This window comes from Pipistrellus hanaki (genome assembly GCF_964339955.1).
Source record: "Pipistrellus hanaki genome assembly, chromosome: 9".
Taxonomy (NCBI): Eukaryota; Metazoa; Chordata; class Mammalia; order Chiroptera; family Vespertilionidae; genus Pipistrellus; species Pipistrellus hanaki.
The window spans coordinates 40245872-40271505 of record NC_140511.1 but is presented as its reverse complement, the minus strand read 5'-3'; the positions used below and the strand labels follow the sequence as shown (position 1 = coordinate 40271505).

The 25634-nt window shown below is 62.3% G+C and overlaps 2 protein-coding genes across 4 annotated transcripts in view; both read left to right on the top strand.

Moving 5' to 3' along the window:
- Positions 1-25634, top strand: part of CAPN5 (calpain 5) — a 112037-nt gene that overhangs the window by 28535 nt on the left and 57868 nt on the right. For all 3 annotated transcript variants that reach the window (XR_014795842.1, XR_014795843.1, XM_084893396.1), the window contains exons 3-12: positions 1680-1811; positions 15926-16134; positions 17077-17269; positions 18105-18298; positions 18988-19065; positions 19854-20049; positions 21071-21193; positions 23124-23320; positions 24352-24467; positions 24955-25091. Coding sequence is in view for 1 of the 3 variants with exons in the window: in XM_084893396.1 (XP_084749522.1) it covers positions 1680-1811; positions 15926-16134; positions 17077-17269; positions 18105-18298; positions 18988-19065; positions 19854-20049; positions 21071-21193; positions 23124-23320; positions 24352-24467; positions 24955-25091 (1575 nt within the window). In the remaining 2 variants the exon portion in view is untranslated. The remainder of the gene's footprint in view (positions 1-1679; positions 1812-15925; positions 16135-17076; positions 17270-18104; positions 18299-18987; positions 19066-19853; positions 20050-21070; positions 21194-23123; positions 23321-24351; positions 24468-24954; positions 25092-25634) is intronic.
- On the top strand, positions 1830-9612 carry OMP (olfactory marker protein). The gene is made up of 2 exons (XM_084893446.1): positions 1830-9295; positions 9343-9612. Exon 1 carries the CDS (start codon positions 7473-7475, stop codon positions 7962-7964), a length of 492 nt encoding a protein of 163 aa, XP_084749572.1. The 5' UTR covers positions 1830-7472; the 3' UTR covers positions 7965-9295; positions 9343-9612.

Genomic DNA, 25634 nt, shown 5'->3' with positions numbered 1-25634 from the left:
TGCGGCTGCGGCTGCGATCATCCAGACAGGAAGTCCCGCCACCCCGTCCTGCTGGCCCTTCTGGGCCCAGGGAGCCGGGCTCCGAGTGCTGCCTGGGAGGGAAGATAAGGAGGCAGCGGGAAGGGAGACTTCCGGGTGCTGCCTCGCTGGGTTCCTGTCGTCTGTGCAGCTGGCCCCCGAACTGGCCACTCCGCTGCCCGTCTGGAGCCACTCACATCCTCAGAGGAGTCCTGGCAGAGGTGGCAACAGGGCTCCCCAACACCTTAGTGGGAAGGGACAGCCCCTTGCCCCATTCCCCCCACCTCCTTTGCACAGGGCAGGAAACGGGCTCAGAGAGGTAGAGCCACTGGCCCAGAGTTGCACAGCCAATGGTAAATAAGGAGGGGGGGGGAGCAAGAATTTGAATTCTGACTTCCGGACTCTGGAACCCTCTGCTGGCTGACTCCGGCAGGACCTGAGTGGCTCTGTGGTGGCTGAGCTGGCTCCGGAGTTCACCTGCTGACGCGGAGGCAGGCCCATGCTGTGTGGTGGGCATCGTCCCACTTCCCTGGCCGCCGTGTGCTCCTCTGTGAATGAGCACCATCCCGCCTCTGAGGATGACGGGGGGACTGATTACAGTGCCAGCAGCGGCCTGGCACCGGGAAGGTCTGTCCTAGTGTTTCCCTCCCTCCTACCACCCGCTGTGGCCGGCCGTCCTTGGGGAGCAGGTGGGGGTGAAGATGCTGATGGGTGAGGGGGGGCTGAGGCGGGCTCTGGGAGTGTGTGGGAGTCTGCTCAGCTCGGTTTGGCCTTTGCTTGCTGTGTGCCCTTGACCAGCCGCTGCCCCCCTCTGAGCCTTCATTCCTCATCTGTAAATGGGATGATGATGATGTCACACTTCTTTATATATATATGTGTGTGTGTGTGTGTGTGTGTGTGTGTAGTGTGTATATATATATATATATATATATGTATGTATATATATATATATATATATATATATATATATATATATATTTAAACATATTTTATTGATTTTTTACAGAGAGGAAGGGAGAGAGATACAGAGTTAGAACCATCGATGAGAGAGAAACATTGATCAGCTGCCTCTTGCACGTCCCCTACTGGGGATGTGCCCGCAACCAAGGTACATGCCCTTGACTGGAATCGAACCCGGGACCCTTCAGTCCGCAAGCTGAGGCTCTATCCACTGAGCCAAACCTGGTTTGGCTGATGTCACACTTCTGAGGCAGAGGGAGGGAGGGAGGGCGGGTCAGACTAAACAGCCGAGGCTGTGCCCACAGGGGGCATGCTGCCTCACGTCAGCTCCTGCTGCTCCCGCCCTCCGCACTCATCACGTGTGCTCTGGGTGTGTTCCCCCCGTGCCTCGCCCGGCTTCATGGCCGTGGGCACGTGGGGGCTGCGGTGCCGGAGGAGGACGTGCTGGTCAGGGAAGACACGGGGCAGGAGAAAGGGGGTGGCCCAGGGTCCGGACCCCGAAGCCCCTCCACGGAATTCATTCACCCGCCTTTGGCAGCGAACAGAGTTCTTCCGCCAGGGGAAGCGGGGAGGGCCTTCCAGGGAGCACTGGGGAAGCTGGTTTGGGGAAGCCCACTGGCCATGCGGGGGAGGGGGGCAGCCTGCAGGGGGAGACCGGCGAATCGTACACTAACACCGAGGCCTCCTCTCGGCTTCCCCAGGAGATCTGCGAGGACCCTCGTCTCTTTGTGGACGGCATCAGCTCTCATGACCTGCACCAGGGCCAGGTGGGCAACTGCTGGTTTGTGGCAGCCTGCTCGTCGCTGGCCTCCCGAGAGTCGCTGTGGCAGAAGGTGAGGCCTGGGGGGCTGGAGTGGGGGTGCGGGGGAGAGGGAGCCCAGCCTGGGCCCGCACGGATCTGCAGTGGGAGGTGCGGCCGGGCTCTCCAGCATGGGCTGACCGTTAGACCCCCTCCCCTCACCGCCAGCCTACGGTCCCTGGGCAGCGGCTGGGAACCTGCTCCCTCGGGGATTCTGGTGTGCTTCCTCCCCACGGTGTCCCTGGGCCATTTGGCTGAACATTTGTACTCGCGAAATGTGGAGGCTGCCTGAACCATGTGCTGTGGGGAGAGCCCGCCCCCTGGGGCTCAGGAGACCCCTGCCAGAACCTGCTGTGAGATACGCCCAGCCGTGACCTCCTTGGGCCTCAGTCACTCCCCGGTTCAGGGGGAGCGATCCATGAGTCACGGCTGATGTTCTGGACCCGGGTCCCCCAAGGGTTTAGGTTGGAAAACACGGACGCTGGGCCTTACCCTTCGCCCTCTGGTGGCAGCAGTCGGCAGTGCAGCCCTTAGGGAGGCCTGGGAGCTGGAGCAGAGGGCGGGCTTGTGCTCCCTAAAGAATTATCCACAGGGGTTGCACCCCCGGGTTCCATGCCAGCCAGTTACAAGTCACTGCGCCTTCCGCATCCCTGCCCTTTCTGCTCTTCCTGGAGGGGCGAAAGAGCACCGGGCATCTCAGTCTTACAGGCTCAGGTGCCAGCCACAGGCTCACCATCTGGCTTTACGGAAAGTCGGTGATCGGGCGGCTCCCCCTGGGGGAGACGTGAGGGTGAGAGGAGGCCTGGTGCGGTGCTCTGTGAGCAGTGGCTGCGTTACCAGTGTTCGGACCATTCCTATCCTGCTTACCTGGGAATTGTTCCCCATACAACCAGGAGCAGAGTGAGTTTGTTCTTATCAGCCATCGGAGGGAGCTGTGCCTTCAGCTGAGGCTGGGACCGGTGGGGCCCTGCTGTCATGTCTTCTGAATAGAGTGTGACTCCCCACAGCCGCCCCAGGGCGGGCATCCCCGGAGCCTGGCCCCCCATGGTCCTGTGGGGGTGTAGGGTGGCTTCGGGCTGTAGGGCCCTTGCAAAGGCCAGTGTTTCAGCCCACGGACATGGGTGCCCTGGGGGTGCCGGAGAGCCACATGCGGGCCTCTGGGCCTGGAGAGGGCTGGGCCCTGAACTGTTCTTGCGGGGAGCGCTGTCCTCGGGGCTCCCACCACCTTTCCTGATCCCTGGACAAGGTCCCCCGCCTCTGAGCCCCACCCTGCGCTCGGTCAGGACTAGTCCGGGGACGGAGGTGGCTCACGGGATTCCTGAGGTGCTGGCCTCGCACTTCCCGCCCAGCTGGGCCCTGCTCCTGGCTGGCAGCCCCACAGCCGTCCTTGCTGCCGTGGGCCTCCTGGGGCCTCCGGTGGGGACTGCTGTGTCCCCCCCTCCCCTCCCCCGGGGAGTGGGGTGTGATTATCGGCAGGGAGGAGCCCCGGCCTGCTCCTGCCCTGGGCGCTGGTGCAGCTGCCCCTCTCACGGAGGGGAAGGGGCCCAGCACCTGCGGGCGGCCTGTCGTCGATGTGTGGCCTGTGGCCGTGCAGACCTGTGCTTGTCTCCGGCCAGAGGTTCTCCTGCAGAGGCTGGGCACCTGGCCTGGCTGGAGGCCGATGTCCCAGCCCTCGTGTCCCAGGGCTGTGGCTGGTGGGTGTTGGGGACTAATTGCCCTCTGCCTCCTGGAGCCATGGGGCCGGCCCCGCGTCCAGGGAGGAGATGAGGCCCCGGGGAGCTCATTACGGTGCCTTCCCTCCCTCCGGTCCCTGCCGACGGGCCCTATTTGTTGTCACCCCTCACCCCCGGGCCTGTGGCCCTGCAGGGCCTCCCTGCTCCGCCCTGTGTTCTCCACGGAATGGGTGGGGGCGGCTGCTCAGCCTGACCTGCACCCGTGCTTCCCCCACCCGCCTCCTTCTGGGGACGCTGGGCCTCCGATGCGGGCTGACCGTGTCCTCGACGAAAATGCCCCTTCTCCGGGGCGCTAGGCCGTTACCTCAGTGAACCCCGAGGCACAATGCTTGGTAGCCAGCCCGGCCCGGGTTTCACTCCGACCGGGTCCCTTGCTAGTCATGTGACCTTGGGCCGGTCTCGTTCCTTCTCTTGGCCTCAGTGTAAACCTGACCTTTCCAGCCCTCAGGGTTGTGGGATAATTAAAGGACCTGGGTGTGTGTGGGGGGGGGGGGGGAAGAAAAATGGGGGGGAGGTCAAGCCCATGGCATAAGGGGCAGTTTGCATGCGTTAAGCCCCCTCCCTGTCCCCCCTCTGCGCTCTCACCTATTTCTCTATTCTGAGGGACAACTCCTGGCAGCCAGCCTCCCCACACGGGATCCCTTGAGGGGGCATTATGTCCTCCCAACCTTGTCTGTGTGCTCCTTGGGGCCAGGGCATGGGCTTCGGGGGGACCACAGTCAGGATGTGACAGTGGGTGCAGCATGTGCCATCCCCTCCCCCAGAGCCTGGCGAAGCCCCGGCATGAGGGCAGGCCCAGGCCCTGCGCTGAGCCGGGGGCGCCCGGGCCCAGGAGGCGCTGTGCCGGCCATAGGGAGCCGCAGTGAGGGCAGTCCCGATAAGAGCCGTCCCTGAGGGCTGAGGGTGGGCGCAGACCGTGTTCCACTTAAATGTTTCCATGCCACCCTGCCCGGGTGTATGAGCAGCTCATCCACCACATGTTAAATATGTCTGTTTTTTTTTAAAATATATTTTTATTGATTTTGTACAGAGAGGAAGGGAGAGAGATAGAGAGTTAGAAACATCGATGAGAGAGAGTCATTGATCAGCTGCCTCTTGCACACCTACCACTGGGGATGTGCCTGCAACTAAGGTACATGGCCTTGACCGGAATCGAACCTGGGACCTTTCAGTCCCTAAGCCGATGCTCAAGCCATTGAGCCAAACCGGTTTCGGCTCATCCATCACATGTTAACTGAGCACCAACTTTGCCCCAGCACCAGGGACAGAAGATTTGAAAAAATAAAAACAAAAAAACCTGCAAAGTTACTGAAGGTGTTCTTTACCCAGAAACAACCAGGGTGATGGTTTTCCATATTTCCTTCCAATCTTTTTCTATTTGGGGTTAAAGAGATGTTCATTTGTTTTGTTTTTAAATACACATTTTTGCAACCACACATGCAAGTTTGGAGCTTTTCTCCTCCTGGTGGTTCCTGCGTCCGGCCTTGGGAGGGGCCTCTCCCGGCCTCTGGGGGCTGAGCGGTCTGAGGGTGGCGGTGCCCAGTCCCTCCTGCACGCCCCCGCCTCCCCTTCCTTCTCTGGCTTCCCCTCCCGGCTTCCCTGGCTCTCACAGGCTCTTCCTTTTCCCTGTCCGTCTGTGTGGCCCAGGTCCTGCTTCCCCCTCAGCCTCCTCCTGCAGGTCCGTGACCCCCTGCCCAGGCGAGGCCAGGCTCTCTCGGGGTCCTGTGGCCCCTGGTCCCCCTCAGTAGAAGCTGAACACCTGTCCCCATGCCCCGCAGGTCCAGAGAGGGTGGGCATTCTCTGCTCTCAGGGCTGCTTCCAGCCCAGATCTCCCCTTGTAAACCCTTACAGGCTCCTGCCCTTTTCCCTCCCCCCAGCCCAGCCCACCCTATCGCCACCCCCTCCGAGTTCCCAGCCTTTCCCACCCCATCCCTCCGCAGTCCTGCCATGCCCCCGGGATTACTGTGCCCCTGTGCTGCCAACCTCGTCACCCCAGCTTCCGTTCTTGACAACCTGTCCATCAGCCTTCACCGTCGGCCCCCTTGATCTCCCGTTGCCATGGCGGCCACAGGCTGTGCCTGGACCTGCTCTCCCTGCAGGTCTTCAGCGGAAGGATCCATCCCTCCGGCCTCCCTTTCCAGGCACCCCCTCACTCCTCCACCCTAACGAGCACTCCTGTCCCTAAACCGCATTTTTGACCACATACTCTCTCCCCGTCTGTCCATCTCCTTGTTGTTGTCCTTGGTTTGGGGCCCTGTGGTCCATCACATCAACGGTTCCCTCACCATCCGTCCATCCATCCGTCCATCCATCCATCTGTTCATTCATTCATTCATTCATTCAGCACGCACTTTCTGAGGGCTCCTCTGTGGCGGGCCCTGCTAGGTGCTGGCCTAGTGTGACGGGCCAGACAGACCTGGCCCCTGCCCTCTCGGGGCTGATGGTCTAGTGGAGAGACAGGCAAAAGCCAAGCAGATGTCCAGCTAAAAAGCCAGGCTTAGTGCTGGGAGGAGAGACACAGCTCCCCTTACGAAGGGACGAGAAGCCCCCCCCCAACCCCCCCCAGTGACTCCTCGGCCACCTCGTTCCTTCTCTGCTCCTCCAGCTGCAAACTGGACGGTGCTGTGCGGGTCCGGCAGACTCACTCCCGTCTCCCTGTCAAACACTCCTGGGGAATGGCTGCCAGCAGCTCCCAGAAAGGACCCCAGGGCCGGCGGGACCAGGTGCTCCGACCTCTGCCGTTCGGGTGGCCCCTGGTCCCGCCGACGGGCTCGGCTCCGTCTGGCCAGTGACCGTGCCGGGGTCCCCAGACCCTCGGGGTGTTTCCAGGGCGCCCGTGGGCCGGGCCTGTCCGCTCTTCGGCGTGGCCCGTCAGGGCAGCAGCTCGCCTCGCCCCAGCCCCAGCCGCACTCACACACTCCGGCTCCTCCATTTGCCCACGTCAGGGCTAAGCCCCGGCCCCGCCTCCGGCACAGGGGGTGTCGGTGTTGGGCAGAGGCTCCCCCGGCCTCAGGCTTCCTGGGGAGACGGAGAGGGTGGGCGTTCTCTGCTCTCAGGGCTGCCTCCAGCCCAGACCTCCCCAGGTAAACCCATGCACAGGCAGAGCCAGAGGTGAGATTCTCGTGGAGGGAAACCTGGGCATGTGGCCGCCGTGTGCAGGCCTGAGCAGGGCCCGGGCACAGGGATCGTCCAGGGCCGTGGTTCTCCGCGCACAAGCCCCAGCCAGCAGCGGCAGCCGGGGGACCTGCCGCCGCCCAGGCCCCGGCAGAGATCGGTTAAATCGGACACTCTGGGTCTCGAGTCCTGCGGGGGTCCTGGTGCTCAGTGAAGCTTGGGGGCACGGGTGTCGGTGAGAGGCACTGGCTGGGCCGGGGCCCTGGCTGAGGGTCTGGTGGGAGAGGCTCTCGGGGCATCGGGGAGGCAGAATCGCGAGGCCTCGGTGATGGGGTGTGGAGGCTGAGGGGAGGCTGAGTCAAGGATGGCTGAGAGGTTTGGCTCGGGTGACTTCAGATCCCAAATCAGCGGGCCCACGGGCCCTCCAGTGAGCCCCCGCACACCCCTCCCCCCGCCTCCTGCCCTGATTCCGTGCTCCCTCCTGCTCCCTGCTTCACAAACAAGCCGCTCCCAGCCCGTCGCGGTAGCCAGGGAGGTTGCCACAGCAATTGACATCAGCGATCCGGTCCCCGAGGAGCCTGCCACCCTCCCGCCGCCTGCAGGGCCTCCATTCCTGCTGCTCCGAGGAGTGGAGAGGAGGCGTTAGGGGACACCCGCCCTCCTACACCCCCCGTTTTGAGGACTGGGTGGAGCTGGGAAGGCCCAGTGGCCAGAGGGGAGAGGAGGAGCCGAGGTAGGCGGGCCCCTGCTGGTGGCCTCTTGCCTGGGCAGTGAGGCCCCAGCCCACTCGGCTCCTGGACGGAGGCAGAGACGGTGGTAGAGGCAGCGACAGCAGCACCCGGCGGGCCATGGCGGAGGACGGGCCGAAGCAGCCGCAGATCAGCATGCCGCTGGTGCCGGACGAGGCCCTGACCAAGCAGATGCGGCTGCGGGTGGAAAGCCTGAAGCAGCGCGGGGAGAAGCGCCAGGACGGGGAGAAGCTGCTGCGGCCGGCGGAGTTCGTGTACCGCCTGGACTTCACCCAGCAGCAGAAGCTGCAGTTCGCGCGCTGGGACGTCCTGCTGGACAAGCCGGGCAAGGTCACCGTCACGGGCACCTCCCAGAACTGGACGCCCGACCTCACCAACCTCATGACGCGCCAGCTGCTGGAGCCCGCCGCCATCTTCTGGCGCATGGAGGGCTCGGACACCGTGGATTGGAACGAGGCCGACGCCCTGGAGTTTGGGGAGCGCCTGTCCGAGCTGGCCAAGATCCGCAAGGTCATGTACTTCCTCATCACCTTCGGCGAGGGCATGGAGCCGGCCAACCTCCAGGCGGCCGTGGTCTTCAACCAGCTCTGAGGCCGCTGCCCGGGCGCCCCTGCCCCCGCCCACCCGCCCGCCCGCCCTGCCCCCCGCCCTGCCCCCCGCGCTGCCCCCAGATGTGTACTGGGGACCCGTGTTAGTTGCTGCGCTCAGCTTGTGCAGGACCCCCAGGCCCGTGTCCTTCCGCTTCTCCTTGCCTGATGCCGGCGCTCCAGAAGCTGGACCGGCTGCCACTGCTCCTGCTGTAGACCCGGAGGCCAGGCCAGGGCCAGCGTGCGAAGATGGAGCGTCCGTGGGCACCTGCCTTCTCTGTGCCTCACCGTCGGAGAGAGACTGAGGGAGACTGAGAGGGACACAGACACAGACAGACAGGATCCAAAGAGCCAGCCAGCAGCGGCCTCTGCAGACGGGGAGACGGAGATGGAAGCGGGTCCCTGGGGAATCCAGGAAGCCACGTCCGGGAAGGCGCTGCTCCTGGCCTGGGCGGTGTGGGCACCTCGGGCCCTCAGGACGTTGGGGCGGAAGGACTGGCCGGCACGCGGGAGGCTCTGCCGGCCAACCTCCTTGCTCTTTGGAGAGTGACTTCAGGAGGGAGACGTGAAGGAGCATAAAGTCGTGTAGAGATGTGCCTGTCTATCCATATACGTGTACACGGAGAGAGCACGCTGCCTCCCTAGGGGTGTATCCTGGAGTCTACGCCTGCCCCGGGCTCAAACCTGACTTGAGATGACCTGTGATAGAATTGCCGGCCGGTTCACGCCTGGGCTTGGTCAGCATGACCTCAGGCGGGGGCTTCCTGAGCCGGGAGGCACTGAGGTTCATACAGTGAAGGGGGAACAGAGTAGAATAGGGGTTTCCCTCTGCCCGGGGGAGCGGGGTGGAGGGGTCCGGAGCCCTGGAGCTGGGATGGTAGGTTCAGGGGCCAGCAGAGGTGAGTGTGCCACCTCTGTGCCGTCTCCGGCATCTTTAGTGGAGCTGAGGGGTGGGGGCGGCCTGCTGGGGCAGCGGCGATGGCCGACGGTCAGGGTGCAGGGGGCCACTGGTGTGGTGGGAGGACACCGGCCTCAGGAGAACAATCCTCCCACCAGAGAACTCGAGACACCATGATCAGCAGACTCAGCTCCACCCCCAATCCTCCCGCCCGGCACAGGCCCAGTGAGCCCCTGAGAAGGAGGGGTCTGACCCGCCTGGTACCCCCAACATCCTGCCACAGGCCAGCCTGGCTTTTGTCAGGGACGTGCCCCCGACATTCCCTCACAAAGCGGAGCCATTGGGGGCCGCAGGTCCTGGGAACAGATCCACCGAGAGATGGAGGTCAGCCCTCTCCTCTGACCGGGGCTGCTGGCAGGCGGGCCCCGACTCCGGAGGTGTGGGGGGAAGTCAGGCTGCTGGCCAGCAGGCGCCCACTCTGGAGGTGTGGGTGGAAGTCTGGATTCTTCGGGTGGGAGACTGGCTGTGGTGTGGGCTCCGGTCCTTCCTCACTCAGCTCCGGGCAGTTTGGGATGTGCTTAAAGTCCTGGCATTGCCTGCTTTGCTTCCCCACTGAGGGTCCCTGGGGCTGGCCTTGCCCCCTGCCTCTTTGCTTGCCCTCTTCTGCAGCTCTGGGGACCCTCTTTTGCAGACTGACTGCCTGTACCCCCACCCTGCCCTGTGCGTGGCCCCAATAAAGCCTGTGAGCCCTGCCTCCGTGGTGTGCAGTCTCTCGCCGTGAACCCTCCTCCCCTCAGGAGCTCTGGCTGAGCCCCATCCCCACAGCCCAGAGCACCCCTCCCCAGGCTTCCCCCACACTCCCGACTCCCGTCCGGCTGCTTCCTGGGACGAGGCCAGAGTGGCCAGGTGATGCCTGTGGTCAGGCAGCAGGAAAGAGTTTAGAACTAGGTCTCCTGACCCCGGACGGCGTTTTCTCCAGCGGCCCCAGCCCGGCCTCTGTATGGGGGCGGGGCCGGGGGAGCATGCAAGCCGTGCTGAGGCCACGAGGAGGCATCCTCTGGTCTTCAGGGGCCCAGAGGGGATGGGCGGGGTGCACCAAGCTGTGCTCAGCCTGGCAGGCGGGCTGGGTGGATGCAGATGGGACAGGGGAGTAGCTAGCGGGTGGGGTTAGGCCTGTGCCCGAGTTTCACCAGACCGACCGCGCATCACCAGTTTGCTGCCTGACCTCAGGCAGCTCCCAGCCCCAGCCTCTCTGGAGCGGGCAAGCTGCTTCTGCGAAGTCCCTTCCGCCCTGCCCATGACCAGGTAAGACTGGTATTTCACATCCCAGGGTCCCATCCGACCTGTCTCAGAGCTCTGTCCCTTGCCGTCTCTAGCTCACTGCATTCTGGGGCAGAGACAGAGGCCCGAAGGAGGAAGCAGCTGGCCCTGTATTACAGGGCGGGGTCCAGGCTCTGGGTCTGTGGCCTTTGCCTCCATGACATGCCCCCACCCCCCACCAGGATGAGCAGAGGCGATACCTTCACTTACCCAGGGCCTAGTTTCTTCCTAGAGGCCAAGGTCAGACCATGCTTCTGAGCCCACACTTGGGGTTTTGCTTGCAAACAACCTGCTGCTTCAAAATACCCCCCTAGCCCCCCCCACCCCCCCCGACACACACACCCCCGGCCACGTCTCACATCCCTGTTGTCCCCCCACAGCTCTCCGCAGAGCTCCGGCTCACACCTGCGCGAGTCCACAAGGATTTGAGCCCTGCCACTTGTGGGAGTCCTCAGGGAAAATCCTGGAAGCATCCAAGGGCCGGGAACACCGGAGGGCGCTGTGGTGCACCCATTAGTGGGGTCCAGTGGTTTCTGAGGGATTCAGCAGTGAGTGCTGGTTAACGGGGTCCCCTGGTGTGAGGGGGGCTCCAAACCCCACACAGTGTTTACCTCGCTGCCTGGCCAGGCAAAGTGAGTACCTCGACCCCACAGGCCTCCCTTTTCCCACCCGCACAGGGGGCTGTTGGGAGGTTTGCCTTTCTCCTTTGGTGGGGAGGTTGACGGGTCACAGCCACCCCTCAAAGGCTTTGCATGCCCAGCCAGGGAGCTGGTGTCCCCAGTGAGGAGGCATTTCAACCTTTATTAGCCAACAAGAGAGAGTCAGCCTCATGAGCTGCCTTCACCCATCCTCTGCTTCAACAGTTGTCAACTCAAGGCCCATCCCTTTTCCTCTCTACTCTTCCCCCCCAGGCAACATCTCTATATAGAAAAGCCTAAGCAACCATTAGGACCGGACAACCAGCCGGTAGCTATGATGTGCACTGACCACCAGGGGGCAGACACTCAACACAGGAGCTGCCCCCTGGTGGCCAGTGTGCTCCCACAGCCAACCTCCCTTGGCCAGCCAACTTCCTGCAGCCCCTCCCCTCAGCTGCCCTGATTGGCCCCAATTGCCAGCCGGGCCGAGGGAGCAACCTGTGCACAAATTCGTGCACCGGGCCTCTGGTACCATTATATTTCTGGATGCATTTCTGAATGATAACGACTCATTTCAAATAAAACAAAGAACCCTCACAGTAATAATGGAACACAACCTAATTTTACACTACTTTTTTAATATCATCAAGTATCCAGGAAACCTGTGCCATAAACGTGTGTGTGTGTGTGTGTGTGTGTGTGTGTGTGTGTGTTCCAGTTTGTTCAAATGAGACCCAGGGCCCGTCGCTGCACCTGGCTGCTCCCCTTCACCTTTCAGTGTCTTCCTTGAGGTCTGTTTGCTGAGGATCTGCTGTCCCTGCCTGTCCAGAGGCAGCAGGGACCCCTTGTCTTCAGTTTTGCTTTCTGCCCTTTCAGTTACCCATGGTCAACTGAAAACATTAAATGGAAAATTCCAGAAATAAACAGTTCGCACATTTTAAATTGTACGTTGTTCTGAAAAGTGTGGTGAGCTCTTGTGCTGTGCCCTCCCTCCCGCCTGGATGTGAGTCACCTCTCTGACCCGTGTCTCCTCGAGGGGTAAGCGGTGTCTCAGTGATCAGGTCAACGGCCCAGCATCCAAGTGCTTGTCTCTGAACGGTGCCTAATGTACAAGTTGAGTTTTATAGAAGGTGTACATGTGTAGGAAAAAATGATACAGGGAAAACAGAGTTTACAGTTACTAAGTATAAACTTTTCCAAATGAATGTCTTGCTCTGCCTGATTTATAACTTGAGCTTTGCCGTAGGTATGTGTGTACAGGAAAACACAGGATAGATAGGGTTTGGCTCTCGCTGCGGCTTCGGACACCCACTGGGGTTTTGGAATGTACCCAGCGAGTTGGCTAGGGCCTGGGGTGGGGGTGGGGGGCTCTCTCTGGGTTTGTGGCTTTGTTTTTATTGTGTGGTTTACCACATTCTCAGTGCCTAGGACTTAGCCCCCGAGGCTTGGTAAAGTTCAGACTCAAATTCTGTCAGGCACAACTGCTTCCCCGGAGGTGGCCGCTCTGTTCTGGGATGTCAGAAGCCAGGATGTCGTAAATCCAGTGGCTGCAAAACAGAGGGCGTCTAACACTCTCGTGTCTTTCTCCGTTCTTAGCTGGCATTCATCTCCTGCTGCAAACCCCCCTCCCTGTGCTCTCGGTCCCCCCTGCGGTACAGCTTGTGCGCAAGAGGCAGGACACATCTAATTCTTCCCCTTCCTCCTCCGGGCTCACAGACACGAGCTGACTCCCTGCCACCCCCCCGGCAGTGACTAATGGTTTGTGTTCCTTCAGGAGCTCGCGGATGTGAATGCATCTGACGTGTTTTCATCCATCCGAGTTGTTATCCTCATTGCTGCTCAGATGGGCCCTGGCTGGAGCCTCTTCAAGTCGGTCCGGAATCCTTTGATGTGGCTCCAGGGCCTTTGGTGTTTCTCTCCCTTGATTTGGGGCTCCATCTGATGCTGTCAGGAAGGGAGTTGAGTTTGTGGGCCTGCGAAGTGCCCCTTCCCGGACAGTCTTATCTCCCTGGCGTGGCACCCAGCAGACGACAGAGCTGAGTGGGGGAGACTGAAGGGGGGGGCTGGTGTGAGGCCTACCCCCTGCCTGATCGGGGGCGGTGATGCCGAAGGGGGAGGGAGGTCCCAGGGAGCCCTGACTCCAGGTCTCCAGACCCTGGAGCCTTATTAGTGCTTCTCGAGCCGCAGAGGGCTCAGAGCCAAGCCTTGGCTTTGGCTAATGATCCTCCCGCGGCCCCAGCAGGCCCTCCCAGCGCCCGTGAGGGCTCTTCTTCCTCCCTCCTCAGCCCCTCCCCGCCCCCCCATTTCGTGTCCCCTCCCCCATTCCCACACAGGCCAGGGCTTCCGGAGCGGGGAGGAGCTGGGCAGCGGGTTGTGGCCAGGCCAGTGTTCTCTTTGGACTCCCCGTCGCTCCATGGGCAGCCCCTTGCTCCTCGGCAGGCCTCAGTCTTCCCGCCTGCGTGGTGGGGATGACACCCCACCTGCATGTGCCCTGTTTTGTGCACAACGTTCCGTCCTGAGAGGGAAGCAGGAGGGAGGGCTGGGGGAGAGTCTGGAGCTTTTTTTAAATTTTTATATTTTATTGATTTTACACAGAGAGGAAGAGAGAGGGATAGAGAGTTAGATGAGAGAGAATTATCAATCAGCTGCCTCTTGCACAGCCCCCACTGGGGATGTGCCCGCAACCAAGGTGCATGCCCTTGCCCAGGATCGAACCCGGGACCTTTCAGTCCACAGGCCGACGCTCCATCCACTGAGCCAAACCGGTCCCGTCAGTCTGGAGCTTTTAGTGAGAAAGGACACAGAGGGGCTGGAAGGGGAGGAGGGAGGCGGGAGGGACCGGCTCAGCCAGGATCAGGCCCCGCTGGGCTCCAGAGGCCATGCCGGCTCTGAAGCCCTGAGTGTGGATCCCGCCTCCCCCGCTGTGCCCCCGGCGGCCCCTGCCAGCGTTTCTGTAGGTTGGCGAGGGTCGGGGTGACGGAGTACACAGCGGGCCCTGCGCCTGGCACCGGGCAGTCCTGGCACCTCCCGGGCTCCACCGGCCCTGACGCCTCTCCCTGCGCTTAGCGTTTTCATTTTCTTGGTCTTGAATGTCCCACGAGGGAGCATTTCTCTTTCCCAACATCCCTGCTGATGGCATGAGGCGTATAAACAAAAACATCTTTAATGAGCGTGGGGCTGGGGAGGGCTGTGGCTGAAGTCTCTGTGCTCAGGCCCGCCCGGGCCCTGGGGGTTACAGCTCCTGACGCACGGCTGGCTCCCCCGCCTGGATGCCTGCGCGTCCGCCCGGGCCTGGGCGTGGCTTGCTTCTCGAAGGAGCTGCACCTGGTCCGGATGGTGCTCGGCCCCTCCGGCTTCCTGTTGGTGCTCGGCCCCTCAGGTCTCCTGTTTGGCAGGGCCAGCAGGTCCCCTGACTCCACAGGGTAGCAGGGGTCTTCAAACTACGGCCCGCGGGCCACATGCGGCCCGCAGAGGAGTCTGATCCGGCCCGCCAGGTTTTTTGGGCAGTGAGCGCAGCCGAGGTGTTACAGTAGGAATTAGTAGTTCATATAGTCCGGCCCTCCAGCTCTCTGAGGGACCGTGATCTGGCCCCCACTTTAAAAAGTTTGAGGACCCCTGGCCCGGTAAAGGGTCTTCCCTTCCCCGCCCACCTCCCTGTCTGTGAGGGGACGTTCACGGCCAGTTCCCAGGACACGCTCTCAGAAGCTGCTGCTGCCCCCTGCCCCAGGCCGGGCCCTCCACCCCTCCTCTCCAGGGCCCGAATGCACCCGTGTGCCTGCCTCTCAGGAGACCGGGAGCTTCCTGCGGGCAGGGAGCTTCCTGCGGGCAGGGACCACGTCTGATTCATCCGGGTCCCCGGGGGCAGCATGTTCCCCCTGATGAAGAGCACGTGTATTTTCTAGCTGTGTGACCCTGAACAAGTTAGTTGCCCTCTCTGAGGCTTGATTTTTTTCTCATCTGTAAAGTAGGGACGAGTAATTGTAATCGATCGACTCACGGGGTTATCGTGGGGATGAAACTGACATAACTCACGGCACTCACGGGCTTGCTGCCTGACATTTCCAAGATGCTCCATCATTAATAATTGTTATTCGAGTCCCACGGAAGGCCCGTGCATTTATTCATTCCGTCACCACATGTTTATCACGCACCCTCCCTGGGCCAGGCTCTGGGCTGGGTGCTGGGGGAGGGCAGTGAGCAAAGCCTGAAGGGTCCCTGCCTTCAGGGAGCGGACATTCCAGGGACAGGATCAGCCCTGTTTATGCCACCACAGACCGTTTAATGACAACCGGAATAAAGACCTCAGAGGAGAGGGCCCGGAAGCCATGAGACTGATGGACAGGGGTCCTGGCCTCGTCTGAAGGGCCAAGGAGGGCTTCCTGGAGGAGGAGGGTGGGCCCTGAAGGACAGTGGGAGCCAGTGGAGGAAGGACGGAGAATGATCCTGGAGCAGGGGGCGGGTGGGGGTCGGGGGCGGGTAGAGGAACCAGCCTGGGAGGCGGTGGAGGGGACGGAGCCCCTTAGGTGTTTTTCCAGGGGCGTGCTGGGCAGAAAGCTCACGCTGCTGCTGTGTGGGGTGAAGGCAGACGTGGCTGCTGGTGCTGTTAGTGTCCCGGGTGAGGAGATGGGAGGCTGGAAGCGGGGAGGTGCTGGGGGAAGGACAGGAGGAGACGGGTTTTAGCAGAATGTAGGACTAGGATTGGCCTGATTGGATGGAGCGGGGAGGAGGCCAGAGTGGTTGCCAACTCCTGTGGCAGGCTGGGGGTGAGGATGTGGGGTCGGGGAGTTGTGGCACCATTCACCAGGGAGGAACTGGGGTGGATATGAGATGTTCCTGGGGGGGGGGGGGGGGAGCTGATGGAGGCACAAGGAAGGGAGGGGAAGCTCATCGGATCTTAGAATGGCAGAGCTGGGAGGAGCCTAAGGGAGCCTCCAGCCACTGCAGAGAGAGGGGAGCATGTGCCCAAGGCCCACACTGTCCATGGCAGAGGGGGCATCGAGCCCAGTATTCCTGCCCGTTGGATTCCCGGGAAGCATGGCGCCCCCTTCCCCGCATTTCCTCAGGAAGCCAGATGTGACCTCCGTGTCCCCATCCTGTCGCCCACCTCAGGTCATCCCCGACTGGAAGGAGCAGGAGTGGGACCCCGAGAAGCCCGACGCCTACGCCGGCATCTTCCACTTCCACTTCTGGCGCTTCGGGGAGTGGGTGGACGTGGTCATCGACGACCGGCTGCCCACCGTCAACAACCAGCTCATCTACTGCCACTCCAACTCCCCGAACGAGTTCTGGTGTGCCCTGGTGGAGAAGGCCTATGCCAAGTAGGTGCCGGCAGGGGGCGGGGGGCAGGGGGCAGGGGCAGGAGGGCAGGTGGCCAGGCCGGGCGGCACTGCTGCTGGGCTCCACATGGCTCCCTTTAGCCAGGGCTCCCGGCACAGAGAGGGCAGGGGCTGGTGCAGAGTCACACAGCATGCTCAGAGCTAGGCCGCCCAGGGCAGGGCCAGCTGAGCCTGTGCTGGGTGAGGTGGAGGCCTGGACGGAAGGCCTTCTGGGTTGTCAAGTCCCCACAACCCACCCACATCGGGAGGAATAGTGACCCCCACTTAGACCTGCCACAGGAGTTGGCCCCCTCGTCTTGGGACGAATGGGTTGTCAAGTCCCCACAACCCACCCACATCGGGAGGAATAGACCTGAGAAGACTGAGGCTCAGGGTGGTTTCCTGCCAGGGGCCGGGGGAGCCAGCACTCACGTTCAGGTCAGTGGTCTTTCCCAGAGAGCCAGGCTGCTGAGTCCTCCCGGAGGCCTCACTGGGGAGGTGGTAGTTTCTGGAAGCTCATTTTTAAGAAATATATATTTATTTCTTTTTTACAGAGAGGGATAGAGAGTTAGAAACATCGATGAGAGAGAATCATTGATCAGCTGCCTCTTGCACACCAAGGTACATGCCCTTCACCAGATGTGCCTGCAACCAAGGTACATGCCCTTGACCGGAATCGAACCCGGGACCCTTGAGTCCGCAGGCCGACGCTCTATCCACTGAGCCAAACCGGTTTCGGCTGGACAGCTCATTTTTGAAGACGGGCTGCTAGGCCTGAGGGGAATTGGAGTGAGAAGGTGGTGTGGCTCGTGGGACAGCTGTTGGCTCTGCTGTGTGGCCGGAGCAGTGTGCTTGGCCTCTCTGAGCCTCAGAATCTCCCCGGTGAGGTGAGGACGCGGCGTGGCTGGGGGCACGAGCTGGGAGTTCTCTCCCTGTTGCTCCCAGGCTGGCGGGCTGCTACCAGGCCCTGGACGGCGGCAACACGGCGGACGCGCTGGTGGACTTCACGGGCGGCGTCTCCGAGCCCATCGACCTGGCCGAGGGGGACTTCGCCAACGACGAGGCCAAGAGGAACGCCCTCTTCGAGCGCATGCTGAAGGTGCACAGCCGGGGCGGCCTCATCAGCGCCTCCATCAAGGTCAGAGCCCTGAGCCGGACCCCGAGGGGCCCGCCCCTTCACCCACTCCATAGGGGTGGGCGGTGGCTGTGGTGCCCAGGCAGAGCCCCTGCCCGGGCTGGTTCAGGCATCCAGACCCGCGGCCTCAGGGGGAGGGGGGCAGTAGGAGCGGTGCAAGCCCCGCCCCGGTGCCCAGCAGCACCAGCCGCCTGCCCCCGCCCCCGCCCCCTACGCTGTGAAATGCCCGGCCCACACTGTGTGACCCACACCCTCTTCCCTGGCCCCCTCGGAATGGTGTCTATACATCTGAGGTCTCAAAGTCAAAATTTGGGGCATCACACACTATGGGGTAGCTGGGGGAGGGGAGGGAGCCTGCTGCCTGCTGGCCAGGCCTGGGCGCTTGGTCTCATTTCAGGGACTGCTCATGCTTCCCTGGGAAAGCTGGGGCTCAGGGAAGGCAGAATTCGAATCCAGGTGTGGCTGACCCAGTGGTGAGGGGCTGCCATCCTCTCCCCGCTCTGTAGGGGGCGCTGGGCCCCTGGCTCCACCAGCAGCCTGATAGGGCCTAGCCTAATGAGCCACCTCCCCCTCCTCCCCCTCTCCCTTTTCTTCCTCCTCCTCTCCTTTTCCTCCTGCTCCTCCTGCTCCTCCTCTCCCTCCTCCTCCCCCTTCCCCTCCTCCTCTCCCTCTTCTCTTCCCCCTCCCCCTTCCTGCTCCTCCTCCTCTTGCTCCTCCTCCCCTCCCCCTCTCCCTCCCCCCTCCCCCTTCTCCTTCTCCCCCCCTTCCTCCCCCTCTTCCCCCTCCTCCCCCTCCTCCCCCTCCTCCTTCTCCTCCTTCCCCCACTCCTCTTCCACAGGCCGTGACTGCAGCAGACATGGAGGTGCGCCTGGCGTGCGGCCTGGTGAAGGGCCACGCCTATGCCATCACGGACGTGCGCAAGGTGCGCCTGGGTCACGGGCTGCTGGCCTTCTTCAAGTCCGAGAAGCTGGACATGATCCGCCTGCGCAACCCCTGGGGCGAGCGGGAGTGGACCGGGCCGTGGAGCGACACGTGAGGCCGGGGTGGGGGCGTAGGCACTGGGCGTGAGGCCGGGGTGGGGGCGCAGGCGCGGGGCGTGAGGCCGGGGTGGGGGCGCAGGCGCGGGGCGTGAGGCCGGGGTGGGGGCGCAGGCAAGGGGCGGGCTGGGCGCATTGGGGTGGGGGCGGGGCTTGGTGGGAGGGCTTGGGTAGAACAGGGGGGCTTCCTAGAGGCAGCGGCCCAGGGTTGGGTCTGGAGGGTTTGGGAGTTGGGTGGCATTAGGAGGAGACTACATCAGAGTGGGACCTGGGAGCGGATTGAGCACGCGCAAAGGCCTGGAGTTGGGGACATAGACCAGTCTGGCCAGTGAGGGGAGGGGGGGAGGAAGCAGGAGGGAGGCCGAGGGGGTGAGAATGGGGGTGACCACTCTGCCTGGTGAACAGAGACCAGGCCCCGGAAAGGAGCCCCTCCATGCAGGGTCGTGTCCCCCCGTACCCCCAGCCTGCAGCTCTGCTCCCTGCCCTCCAGGCCCGGCCCACGTTAGCTGTGGAAGTGGGCAGACAGGCGTCTTAGAGAGGGGCTGGGCAGAGCCCCGGTGCCTACCCACACCCACCTGATGGAGGCCTGCTGCCCACATCCCTGTCCTCCTCGCCCTTGCCAGGGGCCAGGTGTGGGCCCTCCCCTTACCCTCTCCCCTTCCCGCCCCTGTGCTCGCGCCCCAGCTCGGAGGAGTGGCGGAAGGTGAGCAAGAGCGAGCGGGAGAAGATGGGCGTGACCGTGCAGGACGACGGCGAGTTCTGGTGAGTGTGCTCTTGCCCAGGCGGCCGGCCCGGGTGAGGGGGGACCTCCCTGTGCCAGGGCTCCAGCACATGCCTACTATGCAAACTATCCCCTCGACCAGGAGTTCGACCAGCCGCAGGCAGGCTGGCCAACTGTCCATGTCCCCTCCCCATGGACCCCACCCATGCATGGGGCCTCTAATACACACACACACACACACACACACACACACACGAGTGGCCAGATTATTATGCATTCAGAGATCATACTAATCTGGCCACTCTGTGTGTGCGTGTTCTCATAGAAGCCTACTTGAAGGGGACGGGCACCTCCCCTCCCCCACCCAGGCCCTGGCGTGTGTGCAGCACGCGGTGACCATGGCAACGTCCTGGCCTCTGCCGCACGCTCACCAAGGGGCTCCCGCCACCAGTTTATTCAGGCCCCACCGCCGCCGTGGACGGTAATGGATGGAAACGTGGTTCATACGCCGCGGAGCGAGGCCTGTATTCGTTCTCGGTGCTATTAATAATTGTAACCGCCAGCCTCCGCAGTCGCTGTGTCTGCCGGAGTCGCACCACATGCTTTTACTGCTCTGGTTAATTCCTGCGCTCGCTCAGCGAGGTGGCGGCTGTGGTTCGGCCCAGTCCCAAGTTACACACCGGGAAACGGAGGCCAAAGAGACGTGACGGGTCTGGGTGACTCCAGGCCCGCGCTCGCTGCTGTGTGAGTCACGGTTCGGAGCACGCAAGGGCGAGCAGGTGGCGGGCCGGCCGGGGGGACCTGCCTGACCCGGCCCCCGGCCCCCCAGGATGACCTTCCAGGACGTGTGCCAGTACTTCACCGACATCATCAAGTGCCGCCTGCTCAACACGTCTTACCTGAGCATCCACAAGACCTGGGAGGAGGCCCGGCTGCGCGGGGCCTGGACACGGCACGAGGACCCGCGGCAGAACCGCAGCGGCGGCTGCATCAACCACAAGGACACCTTCTTCCAGAACCCGCAGGTGGGCCGCGGGGCCCGCACCCCTGCCGGGGACTCCCGCCGGCATCACCCCTCGGCGTCCCTGTCCCGCTGAGGGCCTGGCACCCCCTGCCGGGGACACCCCCTGCCGGGGACTTCCGCCGGCATCACCCGCGGCGCCCCTGTCCCGCGGCGTCCGTCCCGCGGCCTCCCTGTCCCGAGGCGCCCTGTCCCGCTGCGGGCCTTGGGCCTCGGGCCTCGGCACACCCCCCCCTGCAAGGGGCCTGGGTGGCATGTCTGGGTGGCCGTGTAGTCCCCACAGCTGGCCGAACCGAGGGAAAGGCTCTGAGGACGGAGGGTCTTGTCCAGAGGTACAGGGTCATGTAGAGGCGGAACCGGGGCTCAAACCCCTTATTTCCACACACACCGAACTCTCCTCCTGGGGGAGTTGGGCCAGGCACCTCCACAGGCACCTCTCCCCTGCAGCCTCCCCTGTCCTGCCCCTGCACCAGCTTCGTCCTCATGCTCGGTGTGTCCTTTTGGTTTTTACTTTTTGTTGCTGAAACCTGGGATCAAAGATATGTCTTTTTTTTTTTTTTTTCCACAAAAAAATATATTTTATTGATTTTTTTACAGAGAGGAAGGGAGAGAGCTAGAGAGCTAGAAACATCGATGATGAGAGAGAAACATCGATCAGCTGCCTCCTGCATACCTCCCCCTGGGGATGTGCCCACAACCAAGGTACAGGCCCTTGACCAGAATCGAACCTGGGACCTTTCAGTCTGCAGGCCGGCGCTCTATCCATTGAGCCAAACTGGTTTCGGCCAAAGGTGTGTCTTTATTGAGCACCATATGCATGCATCTCCGAGCTGAGCATGCGTGAACTCACCCCTCATGCACTGTAGGCGGTTTAGGCCCGTGTGGCCGGTGAGGGGCTGAGGCTCAGAGAGCTGACCTGACCTCCCACGCGCACACACGCGGGCTGTGGGCCGAGCTCCCGGGAGGGGGCGAGCCGCGGCCAGCCTGGCCTCACCGGCGTCTCCCCCCCTCGGCCCTGCCCGCAGTACGTCTTTGATGTCAAGAAAGCGGAAGATGAGGTGCTGATCTCCATCCAGCAGCGGCCGAAGCAGTCCACCCGTCGGGACGGCAAGGGCGAAAACCTGGCCATCGGCTTCGACATCTACAAGGTGAGGCCGGCTCGGGGCGGGGAGAGCGAGGGCACCGGCGTCTGGGCCGCCGGCAGGGGGGAAGAACACCTGGCCCACCGACATCATCCCTGCCGCCCTGACCACGTGGGCCGACGCCAGGGCCATGCTGTGGCATCGGTCCTGGTTGCAGGACCCACTGAGGCCCAGCCTGGCTGGGATTGGCTCCCAGGGGGAGTGCTCAGCCTGATTTCTTTTTCTTTCTTTTTAAAAAAATATATTTTATTGATTTTTTACAGAGAGGAAGGGAGAGAGATAGAGAGCTAGAAACGTCGATGAGAGAGAAACATCGATCAGCTGCCTCCTGCACACTTCCCACCGGGGATGTGCCCGCGACCAATGTACATGCCCTTGACCAGAATCGAACCTGGGACCTTTCAGTCTGCAGACCGACTCTCCACCACCATTTCCTTTTATTTATTTTTTATTTTTATTAAGGTATTATATGTGTACATACCTTACCCACCCCCACCCCCACTTCCATACATGCCCTCCCTCCCCAGAGTTTTTCACCCATTGGTTATGCTTATGTGCATGCATACAAGTCCTTCCGTTGACCTCTTTCAGCCCGATTTCTCCCTGCCTGAGGCCCATAGGCCGGGTCTGCGTGGTGGGTGGGGAAGGGGAGGATTGGATGGGTGGGGCCAGGCTCTGGGTCCCGCTGACCTGGAGGCTTTGCTGGGCGCCGGGAGGAGGCCCCGGAGCAGAGCCAGGCGGGCTCACCGGCGGCCACTCCTGCGGGGCCGGGGCCCGGTACCTTCCACGTAGCGTGACGCTCAGTGTGTGACGACACTCCGCGTAGAGCCACACGCCGAGCACCCAGTGACACCCGTGGATACACGGGGCGGGTGGCCCGAGCGGAGCCCCTGGCCTTCGACACGCTGGTTGTGGCAGCTTGTTCATGTCGTGGTGTCGGTCCATGCACGCGCGCTGATGTGCTGTGGCCGGGACCTGACGTGTCCGACCCCCACGGACGTGCCTGGAGCTTCCCGGGGCCCTGACTCCAGCCATTGTCCAGCTTGTCCTCCCAGCTGGCGATGTGACCCACGGACACCGGCTGTGACCCGGGCAGAGCCATGAACCCCACAGCCGCTGTTCCCGGGAACTCCTATTGCCCCCGACTCACCTCCCATGCCATCGGCCATGTAAAGGGGGCAGTGACTTTGGGGTGGCCATAGAGCTCTGCCACCATCACCACACCCATTTTATTTGTTATTTTTTTAAAGTATATTTTATTGAGCCAAAACCAATTTGGCTCAATGGATAGAGCTTCCGCTTGGGGACTGAAAGGTCCCGGTTTTGATTTCGGTCAAGGGAATGTACCTTGGTTGCGGCCATATCCTCAGTAGGGGGTATGCAAGAGGCAGCTGATCGATGATTCTCTCTCATTGATGTTTCTAACTCTCTATCCCTCTCTCTTCCTCTCTGTAAATAATCAATAAAATATATTTTATTTTTATTTTAAATCACATACAACACATATATGGAAATTTGTTTTCTTTTCTTTTTTTTTCTTTTTTTTAATATATTTTATTGATTTTGTACAGAGAGGAAGGGAAGAGATAGTTACAAACATCGATGAGAGAGAGTCATCGATCAGCTGCCTCCTGCACACCCCCCACTGGGGATGTGCCTGCCCTTGACCAGAATCAAATATGGGATCCTTCAGTCCGAAGGCTGACGCTCTATCCCCTGAGCCAAACCGGTTTCGGCACCACACCCATCACCTGGTCCCACACACCCCACGCCTCCCCCGCCCTAGGCAGACACTCTTCTGCTCTGTCGCTGTAGCTTTACCCGTTCTGGGCCTCCCATGGACGTGGTTCCGTTACCCTTTGCACGGCGGTGAGGGGGAGCTGTGGGGTGAGGGGGCACGGGGCTCCGTGTAACACCCCCCCCCCCCCGCCCGCAGGTGGAGGAGAACCGCGGGTTCCGCATGCACAGCCTGCAGCACCGAGCCGCCAGCTCCATCTACATCAACTCCCGCAGCGTCTTCCTGCGCACGGACCAGCGGGCGGGCCGCTACGTCATCATCCCCACCACCTTCGAGCCGGGCCACACCGGCGAGTTCCTGCTCCGCGTCTTCACCGACGTGCCCTCCAACTGCCGGTGGGTGCGCAGGGCCTGGCTGGGGCCCGGGGTGCTGGGCGGGGTGGGGATGGGGGCCACGGTCCATACCAGGCTGGCCCAGAACCTGACTCAAAGATGCTCCGTGTCTGCCTGGCCCCACAGAACCAGGCCTCCAGCCACCCCGGCTCCTGTCCCCTTCCTCTCCCTTCCCCTGCTCCCTGCTCCAGCCTCTCGGCCACCTGCTGGCACAGCTGCTCACCTGAGCGTAGCTCTGCCCAGCTCACACAGAAGCTCTCGCCCGCCCATCTGCTTTTCTCCAGCCCGGACCAGGAGGCCTGATTCCGTCGTGTTACGGGTCGGAATCGGGGATTGAGGTTGGGGATGTGCTCTGAGATCTCGCCTTAGGCTAGGCCAGTGGTTGGCAAACTGCAGGCAAGCCACATGCGGCTCTTTGGCCCCTTGAGTTTTTAGCAAAGGCCAGCTTGGGAGTACCCTAATGAAGTTCATAACAATGTGTCTACCTAAATAGTTTAAGCTTAAAAAATGTGGCTCTCAAAAGAAATTTCAATCGTCGTACTGTTGATATTTGTCTCTGTTGACGAGTGAATTTGCTGACCACTGAGCGAGGTAGACTGCTAACACTGTCCCATCCCTGCAGGGGTGCAGGCCCTGTGGGCCCCACACTGCCCTCCACCGGGGTAGGCAGCCCAGATTCGGTGCTGCCTGCCCACATCCCACGCCCGGGGCCAGCTCGTGTGCCCTTCCCTGCCAAGCTTGATGCTTCCCAATCTGTAAAATGGGCATCATAGTCACCTCCTTCCCTGGGCCCTGTGGGAATTAGAAATAATTCCTATAACAGCCCAGCAGGGGGCGTGGCACACAGTAGGTGCTCAGTACATTGCTTTTCCCTTGGGGAGGGATGGGGAGGGCACCCTTGGGTGGGGATAGAGCAGCAGGAAGCCCGGGGAGTTTGCCCGGGAGGAGTCTCCCCTCCCCTCTTCTCGAACCCCTTTCCCTTCCATCTTCCTGACCCCCTCGTGACCGCCCGCCTCTCCTCCGCCCGGTCGCAGGGAGCTGTGCCTGGACGAGCCGGCCCGCTCTTGCTGGAGCTCCGTGTGCGGCTACCCGCAGCTGGTGACCCAGGTGCACGTCCTGGGGGCCGCTGGTCTCAAGGACGCCCCGACAGGTGCGCCAGCTCCCCCGCCCGCCTCCCCCGGGGGTCGCCCTGTGTCTCCTCCCCTCCCCCGCCGAAGACGCCCAGCCCCCAGAGCTCCCGGCCCTCGATCTCTGAATGAGCAAAGCTTCTGACGTCCACGCAGGCCCTGCCCTGGGAGGAAGCGGGGTGCATAGAGAGAAACACTCTGCCTCCTCTTGGGGGGGCCTCCGGTGAGGTGGGGCGCCAGGGCCGGGGGACAGGCAGCCGGGAGGGAGCGCCTCCTCCAGGCCGGAGGAGGTGGTAAGGGGCGAAGCCTGGTGAGCTGGACGAGGGCGGAAGGACACTCTGGACAGAGCAACATGGGCGGAGGCCTGGAGGCCGGAGGTGACCGGTGTGTCCCCTCCTGGTCTGCCGCCTCTTCTGCTCCGGGGGGAGGACCTCACCGCCCAGATATCTGTTCCCCCAGGCCCTGCCCCAGCCCCCCAGCCTCACCCCGTCACCCCCTCCACCTCTCCAGGGGCTGACTCCTACGTGATCATCAAGTGCGAGGGGCACAAGGTGCGCTCCGCCGTGCAGAAGGGCACCTCGGCGCCCGAGTACGACGTGAAAGGCGTCTTCTACCGCAAGAAGCCCGGCCAGCCCGTCACCGTCCAGGTGAGCCCCCCGGCCCGGGGCCCCTCCTGGGGCCCCAGCCTGACGCTTCCCCGTGCAGACGGGCTGGGCCCCGCGTGGCCGAGCCTCTGGCGGGACCCAGGGATGCTCCCACCCGCCCCTCCCGGTGCTCCAGTCCCTCGGCAGGGCGGGGCGTTAGGTCAGCTGCGGGGATTCTGGGCCCCTGCAGGGTCTGGCCGGGGATGGTGGTCTTCTCTGCCGATGTTGCCCCAAAGTGGGAGTGGTTCCTTACGCTCCCCTGCAGGGGGGCTTCCCTGGAAACGTGGCACTGAAGCGGCAGGTGGCAGGGCAGAGGGCAGAGGTCAGAAAGCCAGGTCCCTGTGCCTGGGCTTCCTTGTCCTCCCAGGCCAAGGTGGCCAGGGGATGGCCATTCTGAGCTCGTCAGCAGGAAGCCCTCTATCCCCCGGGGCCCAGGCCAGCATCTCTGTGGTGAGAAACCATCTGTAAGAATGAACACTTAGGCCGAAAACCAGTTTGGCTCAGTAGATAGAGCATCAGCCTGGGGACTGAAGGGTCCCGGGTACG